Source organism: Melanostigma gelatinosum, assembly GCF_949748355.1.
Source record: "Melanostigma gelatinosum genome assembly, chromosome: 12".
Classification (NCBI taxonomy): Eukaryota; Metazoa; Chordata; class Actinopteri; order Perciformes; family Zoarcidae; genus Melanostigma; species Melanostigma gelatinosum.
The window spans coordinates 7352180-7364752 of record NC_136645.1 but is presented as its reverse complement, the minus strand read 5'-3'; the positions used below and the strand labels follow the sequence as shown (position 1 = coordinate 7364752).

At 42.6% G+C, this 12573-nt stretch overlaps 1 protein-coding gene across 4 annotated transcripts in view; it reads left to right on the top strand.

The window, feature by feature from the left end:
- Nucleotides 1-12573, top strand: part of phactr2 (phosphatase and actin regulator 2) — a gene marked incomplete at its 5' end in the record, with an annotated part of 36357 nt that overhangs the window by 8156 nt on the left and 15628 nt on the right. For 3 of the 4 annotated variants that reach the window (XR_013772418.1, XM_079279896.1, XM_079279894.1), the window contains 2 exons: nt 11692-11877; nt 12454-12528. Coding sequence is in view for 3 of the 4 variants with exons in the window: in XM_079279896.1 (XP_079136022.1) it covers nt 11692-11877; nt 12454-12528 (261 nt within the window). Of the gene's footprint in view, nt 1-4440; nt 4575-11691; nt 11878-12453; nt 12529-12573 lie in introns of those variants that run through there. The other variant, XM_079279895.1, reaches the window with a different exon arrangement.

The following is a 12573-nucleotide window of genomic DNA, read 5'->3' as shown; positions in this document are numbered from 1 at the left end:
TGAAGGAAAATAAAGGATACACCTAACTTGAGTTGGAGGAACAAATGCTGTGTCAGTTTGTCACTGCATTTGACAGATATGTCATTTGAGCTCTCTCACACATACTCATCTAATTTCATGTGAGACTTGCCCTGGTGCAACAACATACTTCTGGCCGAGCACATGGATCTCCTTGTTTGACAGGTAGGTCTGTATGACTCACTCAGATATCCTCATGTGAACATATTGATTTACTGAAATGGCTAAATGGCATGTTGTATCATTTTATCTCGGATGGTAAATCTTCTATTGGTGGTTCTTGTTTACAGTTGTAAACATGGGATGAATGTGTGAAAAACCTGCTGCCTCAGACCTCTTGGGCCTCCGACCTCAGTCAGTAAAAGCTAGCCGGACGTTTCCCAAAGCAGCAGCAACACTATCAACCAGCGGTGGTCCACTTTAAAAGCCATGTGGAGTCTCCATAAGAGTCACAATGTCCTGACTAACAGCCACACGTCACAGCCAGGCAAACTTCACTGGCGTTCTTAGCACAGCTGTTTTTTCCGATGTGACTCCAGTGTATCCGGACAGATAAATCTGTATCGATGGATTTAGACTGCTGTTTGTTTACGCTCCCCGCTCACTGTCCTCTTATGGCCTCGAGTCACACACTTCTAAAGCAGAGCCTTGGCTTATTTATAATAAAATAGTGTCTGTGATCTGATGTTGCGATTGTATTTTCTCTCTGCTGCGGCCATTATTCTTTGGTTATTATTAAAGACCCCACACTACAGCATCAATCTTTCATCCATCTCGTTCTGTCCCTGTCTCTTTCTCTGTCTCTCTGGAGCTCGCTTTATCTTCAGCTCTCTGGCTGCCTGTCTGGCAGGATGTCAACTATTGATTCATAGAGGCAACATTTTAGCAATGATGGCGGCTTATGGGTTGTGCCGAACAGAATGCAACAAACAGGAGATCAGGTTTCAGACGAGCTGGCTGGCATACATGAAGAGGAAGAGAAATGACAGTAGCCACTACTGTATCGCTGCAACCAAAGTCTACAAGAGGCATGGATTCATGCACGTAAGGGAAATGTGCACCCGTACGATAGGCAACTTGTTATGAAAGTGCTCCTTTCTTTTTTAGACAATCACTGAACGGTCATGAATGCAAAAAACACTTTTGCAAATTGGCCCCAAATGACAATGACACGCATACATGCGCGTAGCTCCTCTGTCCTTTTGGCTTTGACAATACTATGAGACTGGCAGTACCTCAGTTTAATGAATACATCAAGGGGACGGGAGAGAGTAGCACTTAAACAATTATTACCCCCTTGTTCCGCTGAGGCTACTACTTAATATTTGATGACTCCTTTCCTTTCTTCTGGCCCTCCTCCTCCTCCTCCTCCTCCTCTCCTGTCTTTGCTTTTGCTGTTCCGGTCATTGAAAAGGTCAGCCCTCCTCAGTTGATCTCTGTTATTTAGTGTCAGGACGAACAGGACTCGGCTTCTAAAAAGTGTCACTTTGACAAACAAATTCCAATCCTTAAAGCGGGTGTCCTCTTGACTTTGAGTATTTCCCCAAAGATCTCCAATGCTACCTCAAGTTAATGACATTACCTCCCATTCAATACTAATGCAGTCACTTTCCTCCTGTGAACTTTACTCAGAACTTCCATCCTCCACCTCGTCACTGACTTCCATCTTATTTGCTAACAACAGTCCGGTAAGACTGCGGCCGTCATGGCAGCTGCCAGGTGTGAATGTGTACCGGTATATGGATTATTGAATACAAACAAACGTGGATGTGAAGCATTTGCAAAGGCTCTCAAGCTGCTGTCAGATATCGTGATTCCAGTACATTAGCCTGTACTCAAGGTATTTATATTTAATGATGTCAGTGTCAGGTGTAGGACTTTGTGAATCACTTCAAGATGAGAAGATTTGAATCAGCCAATCTATCGATGAGCAGATGAGCCAGGTGAACATATTGCGTAAGAGGTGGTGAACGAGAATGTGCAAGTACTTTACCAACTTTGGTCTGCACACGCTGCTGCAGGAGTCAAATGCACTGCTTCGTTTTGATCTCCCTCATTTTCCTCCTGTGAATTTCCCAAATTGGTTTTGTTTAGAGTTCGCTTGTGGTTTTATTTGTCCTGTTGCAGCAATCCACAGCAAGAATGTTCTCGCTCACTGTATGTGATTATTTACACGCCAACTCTGTTCGTGGCTTCTTACGCTTTAATGACTGAGGGGAGAAACGGAGGGGTGTCCAACAGAGACATGGAGAAGCAAAGAGTTAATGGCAAATCATCTTTAGTCGTTTGAGTTGTGTTGAAACGCTAGATGGCAGTCTTGTCCTTACATTGTGTGTGTGTGTGTGTGTGCGTGTTTTACCTTTCTTGTGGGGACATAAGCCTGACACAGTCACATTGTGGGGACTTGCCTTCCTTGTGAGGACAAAATGCAAGTCCCAATATGTAAATCATTACATTTATGTGCGATGACATGATTTAAGGTAAGGTTGGGTTAAGTTTAAGGTTAATGTGGGTTAGGTCTAAGTTATGGTTTTATTTGGGGAAGGGTAACTCCTCAGGAAATGAATGCAAGTCAATGAAATGTCCCCAGAAGCTATGAAAACCCAACTGCGTGTGTATAAGTGTGTGTGTTTGTGCATTGATGTCTGACCGCCCAATTTAGTCAAGCTGGGTTCTGAAGGACCTCAACTGACACTATTTTAAAGCCTATTGTTTTCTGTCTATGAAGCTACAGTTACCACAGTGGCACTGAAGCTAAAACAAATACATTTATTCTTAATTTCTCTCTTCGTCTTCTACATTTCCCTCTTCTTCTTCGTCTTCTTCTTTACCCATAAAAAGGCTTTGGGACATTACATCAAAGAATCACGTGACAATACAAAAAAGTCACATAGATATAGGGTTTGAAAAGAGAAATTAAATATAAAGTATCCTTCAACAAAACATGGATCAGGAATTAAAAAAAAGCTGCTTTCATTGGTCGTATATATGATAATTAACTACTCTTAGGCAATTTGACGTCATCATCTTGGCCTTTAGGAATTGGTGACGGGCACATTTCACCTTGTACTGAAAATATGTCAACCAAACGATTAATTGACTAAATATTGAATTGTTTCAGCATTACGTCATACCTTTTTACGAACAACTATCATCTCACCATCCCTTCGTATCTGTCCCAGCTTGAAGGGATGAGGATTGAGGTCTATTTGTGTGTATATTTGATATCCAGACATTTGCAGGTCTGCACCACAAGCTGTACAGTCTATCTGCACACACACAAACTTCTATTTGCTCTTTAAAAGCTATTAAATTAATTTGTAAGGGTGAAAGAAAGTACTCACATCCTTAGCTGATGTATAAGTAGCAATAGAACAATGTAAAAATACTTCATTGTAATTAAAAATCCTACTTAAGTTAAAATACAGGAGTTATCAGCAAAACGTGTATTGTTTGCTGAAAAATGTCTGCTGTCACTGATATGTTATACCAACAGTTAGACAAAGTGACACTGAAACCAAAAAGTTCCTCTTTCATTCTTTCTTTTCAGTTCTTTAAAATGGCATGACTATATCTTAGCTTCCATATCCTCAAACATCAATGTGCAAGCAGCCCTTTAACTTTGTTGCTGGCTGAAATGGAGCTTTATCCACTTTATTTACAGTTAGGTCATTTCGTCCGGTGGTTTGTAACCCAGGGTTCAGTCCCTCCTAAAGGTCACCATATACATTTGAGGGGTCGTGAGATGATTAATGGGAGAAGCAAAGAAGAAAAACAAAGCTCTGCTCCAACAATTATTTTAAATATTCTCTTATCTTTGCTTTTTTTAAATATAAATAATGGCCGATTTGACCTTTTTTGGGGCCTCAAAGTGTTATTTAAATGAAACCATCTGAGAAGTTGAAAGGGGTTAATCACTCTGGGTGTGTACGGTATATATATGAAACCTGGCAAAGGGTCCCACACAGTTCAGCTTTTGTAAGGGGTCACAAGCCAAATGGTTTCATTTCATAGCATCATCATATTGACTTGACATGTCAACAATTCGTCAAATAAAAGAACAATATCTCCCTTTTGCAGAGTAGAAGTAAAAAGTAGCTCCTCAAACTTGTACTTTTGAATGCTGCACTTTGACTTATTTATACATTGTTGTGTTGAACATTGTAAAACTTTCCTCCATCACAGTGTAAACTAGTGGCTGAAGGCGTCGGACCTCTTCACTCTTTGACCCCAGCAGCGCCGCTAATCCGCAGCGAGGAATGAGAGGCATTCTTCAGCTGCTCACAGGAGGAGGAGGAGGAGGAGGAGGGGGAGTTACGACGTAGTAGCGGCTCTCACTCAGTCAGTGAACCAAGTTTCCAGCGACTCAGCCATCATGGTCTGAAACTTTTTTTAAAAAATGAACTCACTCGGCGGCCGCGGAGGGGATTTCAGCGGCGATAGAAGCCCCTGACCTGGGTGTGTTTCTTTTGGAGGAGGTGGGTGGGGCGGTGTCGGTCCGGAGAAGCTGAATATGGGTCAGACCGCTGTGTCTGCTGTGTCTCAGCCTGCGAGCGGTGAGTGTGTGTGCACATATGTAACGTTACGTGCCTCCCTGTTGTCTCTCACACACACACACACACACACGCATTCCGCTATCTTTACTGAGGGTGTTTGCGCATTTCTGCTCCTCTTGCTTTGCAACATTTCTGTCGGATAATTCACGGAAACCTCCTCACGGTTCCAACACAGAAACAAGGCGCTAAACGGGGTTCGTGCTAATAGGAAGTTAGCTCCTTGAGACGCGCTCGCATCCTCTCGGTTGCTAGTTGTGTCGCTGGTTGCGTTGCCCAACCTGTTGGTGAAGCGGACTTCACTGGCAGAGGGCGGGCTGTTGTGCAACCGAAGAGTTGCATCGCTGCCGCCGCTGGATAATGAAGTGCTCTGTTCAGTTAATAGGACTTTGTGTTTTGCAACCGGTTTGAACAGCTCGGTTTGTTTCCATACAAGAGCCCAGAGATCTCTCTGAGGGCTCAGTGCAATCCAGGTGGACTTACATTTAATGATATGGACCTTATTATCATTGTTCAGGCTTCACAAGAAATACCAGGGCTACAGCTAATGGTCATTTTCATGTTTTATGCACTCATTGTGTGTTTGGTCTATTAAAATGCCCATCAAAATGTAACCCTTATCAAATTGCCTGTTCTTGTCCATCCAACACTTAAAAAACCGCCCAAATGTTCAGTATGAAATGACACTTGAAGGGCTGGGACCACACACTTGTTTCCTGAAAAATGACATAAAAGTTCAGTTTATTGTCACGTGATAGAAAGGAAAAGCAGCAAGCCCTCACTTGGACCATGAAATGTCTAATTATTTATTTGTTGATCTCTATTTTGGATATTCCTTCCATGTTTTACTCATAACACTCCCAAAACAAACCACTTCAACAAAAAACTGTTACATCCTTTTATTAATATATTTATCTCGGTTCCTGTGACCGACGGCCATGCAGGTTTCATTCTCACTGCCGATGTCGAGGGCTGTTTCACACCCGCAGTAGAAAGTGAATGCCACTGACTGCAATTTCCCACCTGACGCAAAAGAAAACCAATTCAATAAGCGTCACATGAATATGAATCACTGTATAGTTTTAGAGATTGTCGGAGGTAAAACCAACACGAGTCGGCTCCAATACGCCTCGGCTTAGATTCTCCAGGTCCCAGAGAGATTTACACTGTTATTTCACAAGATTTCCCCTAATTTTGGTGTTTTGATGATGATGGTGGTAGGGAGGGCGGTCTAAAGTGTGGCTCCAAAATCTCAGGTGGGTTGAGACCTGATATTTAAATCATAATTCTGCTCCGTTGCCGTTCGTAGTCTTCCTTAAACAAAGTGAGTTGCCCGGTTGTCATACACATGAAAAGGTCGTCCAGCCTGTAACTGAAGATAAACCACTGGACGGATGCATCATGATCTTGAAGCAGAGTCACTTAAAGCCTCAAAAGATCAAATATGAGACTACATGAGCACAGGAGCGTGTGAGAACGTGCTGTACCTCCACACTTACAAATCGTCTTTTCTTTGTCCACCGTAGTCCTTTGTCTGTCCGTGAGCCATGAAAGTAAACATTTCCCATTTGCTCACATGTTTTATGGGAACGCTTTAAGGCAGCGACGAAGAGGAAGAGACGAAGAACTCCGGATGAAAACGAAACTGGACCTTTTTTATGACGCTGTCAGCATTTAAAAGTAAAGACTCAGGCTGTTTTGTAGCACACTTAAACCAACATGCATAGGATCCTGAGGCCATAATAGTGATCTATATAGGCTCAGCGGTATGCGTTACATTATGATGCTGTGCTGTGCTTTTAAATGCTGAATCGACAGTACTAATAGCAGGAGGGGGAAATGATCTGTCAGGGTCTTATTGAAAGATCATTAATATAAAACTGATAACCTCTCAGCCTTAACGACTTACGACTGTGCGTTAAAACGCTGGGAAGCTGCAGTCTCTCCTCTGATTTATTTTGGGTCTGTTACTCCTGACTGTAATCCAGCAGGCCCTCTGAGTGTCATGAGTTTAACAGGCCTGTGCTTCTCTGGCCTACATTGGAGAAAAGTTTGGAAGAAATGACCCAAGTGTTAAAACATCAGCTCATGCCCAGCGTCGCCCCTCCCTCCTCAAACACCTTTTTTTTTGCCATATTTTCTTCTTCTTCTTTCCCTGCAAGTTTCTGCCCCCCTCCTCCTCCTCCTCCCCACATTTTATTTTTGCCCCATCGCTCTCTCTCTCGCTCTCTCCGTTCGTGACGTCCCCGGTGACTTGCAGCGAAGGAAGGAAGCCTCTCCCTTTTCCCCCCTCCTCTTCCTCCTCAACACATGTTCCTGCCATAACGTCTGAAACAAACAAAAAAACCCCGCTGGCTGTCACAGCCCAGCTCTTAAACAGAGTGACAGAAATGGGAGACACACGGTTATACTCAGCTGATGAAGTCAATACAAGTCGGACAAACAGATGGGAGGAATCTGTTGTGTTGCAAGAACACAGAAAAGTAACCAAACAAAGGTTTCAGGTGAGAGGAGATCCACCAACAAACAGCTTCTGCTGCTCAAGCTTTCATGCATGAGGGCCACACGGGGCCCAGGTGTGTCCAATGCCACTGATTAGTCCTCAATCAGGTCTGCAGCCCTGGAGAAAGACAGCGCAGACACAGAGGGGCGCTCACACTGGCTTTGTTACAAAACATCGCCACTTTAACCTTAACATTGCTTTTATTTATTGGTTTTACAGTTATTTATCTGATGCTAAACAGCTCACTGGCCCCTGCGTGATTACTTCATTGAGGCGTCTGTCGTGTTGTGTTTCTGATTATCTCGCTCATTCCCACAGCTGCTTTATATCCAAACCCTGACTCACCCCTTCAGCGTGACATCGCGAGTCATCCGTACCAAAGTAAAAAAAGGCCTCCCTGTGAAATCCAGTGTGGAATCACCACGGAGTCGAGTCAGCAGCGGCTGTAAAGTGTAATAACGTCCCTGAGTTGACTTGAGGTGGATTGGAGCCACGATGCTGTGATTGTAAAAGCTGCAGTCAGTATCATTTTGCTTTGTCTTGGCCGCATCCGTCTTGCCTGAAATGCTGTAAAACTGTGATTGTTTGCAGTTGTCGTGTGTAATGAATGGACTTTAACTTTCATAACCGACTCACGTTTGCATAATCCTAACGGTAGTATTCTGCTGACAGTTGATTCATGCTGTGGTCGAGCTTTGGTTTGACTTCGGGAAAGATCAGGGTTAAAATAAGTACTGAGCAAGGTGAGGCAACCTTTGTCGTCATTGTTACAATAAGATTAGGGAACGTTTGAGGGCGTCCTCGCTCAAAAATAACATCACCTGACTTCCTCCTTTGCTCCGAATGTACGAGTTGTGTCACTTGAAACTAAACGTCTGTCATTTTGGGGAACTTCCTGAAACGACTAATGCTGCCGTTGTTGTGGTGACAGCTTCGTTTCGTGGGGGTCTAGAGCAGTGGGTCCCAAAGAACAGAATGAATACAGGCACGTTCTCAATTGTATTTATCTCAAACAATTCATTTGATTCGGTATGCCACTTGGCATTTTCTTAATTTTCTTTCAAAATAACAAATGTCTTTTAAGTTGTGTAAGTGGACATTTGAATAACGGGATGATTTAGTGTCAAGTTGCTCTCCATTGAGATTTCTTTGAAGATTAACACAGAACTGTAGGCGTATGAAAATATCAATTTCCTGTGTTGCAACGTGACGCATATCAGATTCAGATCTCAAAAATGTGATCCGTCTGGATCCTGGCTTCAACCGCTCTAATAAACGAAATCAGGATTTGTTTAGAAAATAAAGATGTCTGTTGATGAAGATGACTTTCTGCAAAAGGCTGTCAGTTCACGATCTATTTTCTCTTCTCTGTTCTCTGAGTCAACGTTCATCTTTCTATTTCTCTTTTCCTTTCTCTTCTTTCTCTTTCTCTCTGCGAGTAATACGTCTGTCCATCGTCCATGTTCGGTTCCCACTCGAGGTTTCATCGGTGGGCTAATGGTGATGATAATCTCTGTTGCTGATTTTCCCATCATTAGCTGCACAAAGCAGCTGCTGAAATGCACCCATTGTTGCGATTTGATATCAACACAGGAACAGGAAATGAGTGCGTGTGTGGATGTATACGTGTATGTGTGTGTGTGTGTGTCTGTATACGTGTGTGTGTGTGTGTGTGTGTGTCTGTATATGTGTGTGTGTGTGTGTGTGTCTGTATACGTGTGTGTGCGAGAGGGAGAGTTAAATTGGTGTCTGGGGAGAGCGTGTACTGGCCTCTGCACTGCACTTTTCCATGTCTTTGCTCGTGGTTTTTGTGCTTTTAATTGCCCTGTTTGTGAATGTAAATGTTATTAAAGGCGAAAAGTATGTCAAAATACCGTTTTTAAATGAAATATTGTGCTGCACAGATGTCCTGGTCTACACTTCATATTCTACAGACTTAAGAAAGACGTGTTTGGTTCACATCCTGGCAAAAATCTCACCTTAATCATTTGAATATTATTTTGACTGAAAATGAAAATAATGATTAATTGCCGCAAATCTTATCGAATTTGCAATCAGTCAAAAGTAATCGCAATGAGACATTTTTTCGAAATTGTTCAGCCCTACTTTATAATTTAGGCTGATTAACATTTGTTTCTTGATGACGTAACTCTCCTGCAGACGGCCAAATACCTGAAGCCGCACCTTCACATTTGTTGTAATATAGGCTGCTCTGCATTAATCTCCCATCACCAGTAAGCAGCATCCAGAGACGGTTTATTCTGATCACTTTCAGCCATCAGTGAGGCGAACTGAGCACCAGATGACCAACAACATCTGGCATCAGCAGTCTGTCAGCGCTGCTGAGAGCCAACCAATTAACAGGCTACAGATTGTTTTCTATTGACCTGAAGACCAGGATACGGATTAGCTCCATCAGATGAGGAAATATTACAGACAAGTTCAAAGAAATGTGTTTTTCCATTTCCTGGACTTCAACCGCATTCTTTTGATTTACCTCTCAAACGCTGGCTCTGTGCTGTTGGGCAACAGCAGTAATTCTTTCTAAATGTTGCCGAGTGTGTGTTCAGCTGTTTTTCTGCTGACCATTTTGCTGCATAAGCTTCTTAAAGGGATTTGAGAAAACTCTGCACTTTTGCCTTTTCAAACAACCCTTGTTATGGTTCTGTCAGTAACTGAGGACACGAGCTGAGAGGAGTTGGTCTTTGCATCTTTACCCATCAGCAGCAAACATCTGATTCAGTCTCATTTCTCTGTGTGCTCCCATTTCTTAACAGCCAAAGGTTAAATCCCTCCTACCATCTCGCTCTCTGATATTGTCACGGATAATAAAAATGTGTTTGTTGAAGAGATGAGTAGATAATAACACGCAAACAAACACCATATCCTCGACATTGATGTTATTCTAACAGGCGTAACGATTACATTTTCCTCCAGTATTTTAATTAATTCCACAGTACTTGTTCAAACTTAATGAGCACACAAGAGACATAAGGATCCAGTCAGTGCAGTGTGGTACAGTAGAAACTGCCACGACTGCTAAACCCACAGGGAAATAACATGACTCAACTGACTGAACAAAGACGAACTGGCACAGAGACTGGGAAACACAGAGGAGGTGAGGATGATTAGGCACAGGTGAATCCAATCGGAGGGCGGGGGAGACAATCATATGGGCGGGAAAATACACAAGGGCGGGAAGAGAAGTATTTGAAACGAGAGGAGAGTAATACAGAATAAAACAGGAAATAATGGAATGTTAAAATAAAAGTAAACATAAGGAGCAGGAAGAGACATGGCAATGACAAGAGTTTTTTTGATTGATCAGCGGAAATAAAATAAAAAAATATCTGGTTCCGCTGCTGTCCAACAATGCCATTGTGTAATGCTAAATCGGTGGTGTACTCTTTTTTTTTTTTTTTCTTTTTTTTTTTTAAACAAATTAAATACCCTAAAACAACTGCTAACATGCTGTAAACTCTCCCTAACTGTCCTGACCAGCCTCAGACTCAAACCTCAGCTCCTAGCTGCTACAATAACTTGACGTTCCTTTGAGGGAATTCATTTAGTAATTTGAAGGTACAAATTATGATGTTCAGGGAAAAATGACGTAAAGTGTGTTAGCAGAGATAATAACCTTTTGATCCCTGCTGGGCTCCCTAGAGCGAGTCAGCAGAACTGAAAAAACAAAAACCTTCCTCTCCTTGAATCTGAGGAATCACACACCACCTCTCTTTCCTCTGTAAGGTTCCGGTATGACGCACATACACACACACACACACACACCATCTGCACGCTGCCTGAAGTCTTCCAGAGGGTTCACAGGACTTATCTTTCAACAGGAAGAGGAGGACTTGTGGAAGGACAGGGATCTAACCAAGACACACACACACACACACACACACACACACACACACACACACTGCAAGTACTGTACGAATATAGAGTCAGGAATGATATTCCTGCTCAGCCGTTGAACACTGACAGAAACAAGATATTAATGCAGAAATGGTCCATGACATTAGTAAAAAAAAAAAGCAACTAAAAACATTGATTGAGACCAACAAAAGAGGTGTCTTTACCGATGCAGATTGCTTCGGTTGAGTTTCTTTTAACAGGCATAAATAGATAAATCTTTACAGTGAAAAAAAAGTCAGAAAAATGATTGTACTTATTGTATCCCAGCTTGTTGTTAGGTAACCACTTCAGTACAGTACATTTTAGACACGTAGGGACTTAAGTTGCAATGTGCCCTTCTAACATTTTAATGTGGGCAAGATATCCAATGTGTCATGAGTTAGCGTGTGATTTCAACCACATCCTTTATTTCACACCATAACAGGGATCATAATGAAACCAGTCGGTGTTTTGCAACAGGAACAAGAGAAAATAGGACTTTGTTTGCTTGAAGTTAATCTGGATCTAGTTTTCCAGAACACATTCAAGTCCAGCATTAGCCGTGAACAGATCACATAGTTTGTTTGAATGACGTGATGTATTATCTCAATGCGTCGCATAAAGCTTCACCTGGTGCATGTAGAGAACTGTGGCGCACGCTTGCGTTTGTTTCATGGTGCTGATGTTCTGTTTTTGTATTTCTGCACGTGTGCCTTGTAGTGGATGGGTTGGAGAAATCATCATCGCTGGCCAGCTGTGACGTGGTGGTGGACAGCGCCACCAATACCCAGAATGCACCTCCAACACGGCAGCAACGAGGCAAGCTGTCGTCAATCGGGAAACTGTTCAAACCCTGGAAGTGGAGGAAGAAGAAGACCAGCGACAAGTTCCAGGATCTCTCCAAAGGTAGGACGTCTTGTGTGTGTGTGTGTGTGTGTGCGTGTGTGTGTGTTGAGTGAGGATTCGCTCTCATCAGTCAAGTGTCTATACAACGTCATGTCTTGCATTTTTGGACTTGTGCTGAACATTAATTGTGAACAGGAGCAATGATGCTCCGAGAGGAGCTTTAAAAGGAAAAGAGTGAACGGGTTTGGTTGTAGCTCAAAGCTCTTTTTCTTCATGGCTGCCAGGTCTATGTACATATTAAAATGCGTGAACCCAGTTATTTAAACCATTTACTTGGAAGTGAAAACAAACATGGACATTGAAATTGAAATCCAACGTTGTTTTGGAGCCGCAATTGTCTGGCTTGTTCAGTCTTTCTGTTTTATGGAGTGTCCAAAACCTCGCTTTCTAGTGAAAACAGCAGCAGTTGTGACTTAGTTCCTCATCTCTGACTCTATATACGTGGCGCTGACGCGTGCCATTTAGCAAAAAGAAGAGGAAAGTGGCTGTTGTGCAATGCGTTTGTAGAAATCTGTATAAATCGTTTGCTGTCGCTAAAAAGACAAGATGAAGGCCTTCATCTTATTGATCTTTCAGTTCTGGAGAGAAAAATCTCCACCAGACAAACGAGGGAGGAGCTCATCAAGAAAGGAGTTCTCATCCTTGACCAAGGTCTGTCTGATCATTCTTTCACATGTTTCTTCGTCATTTACACTT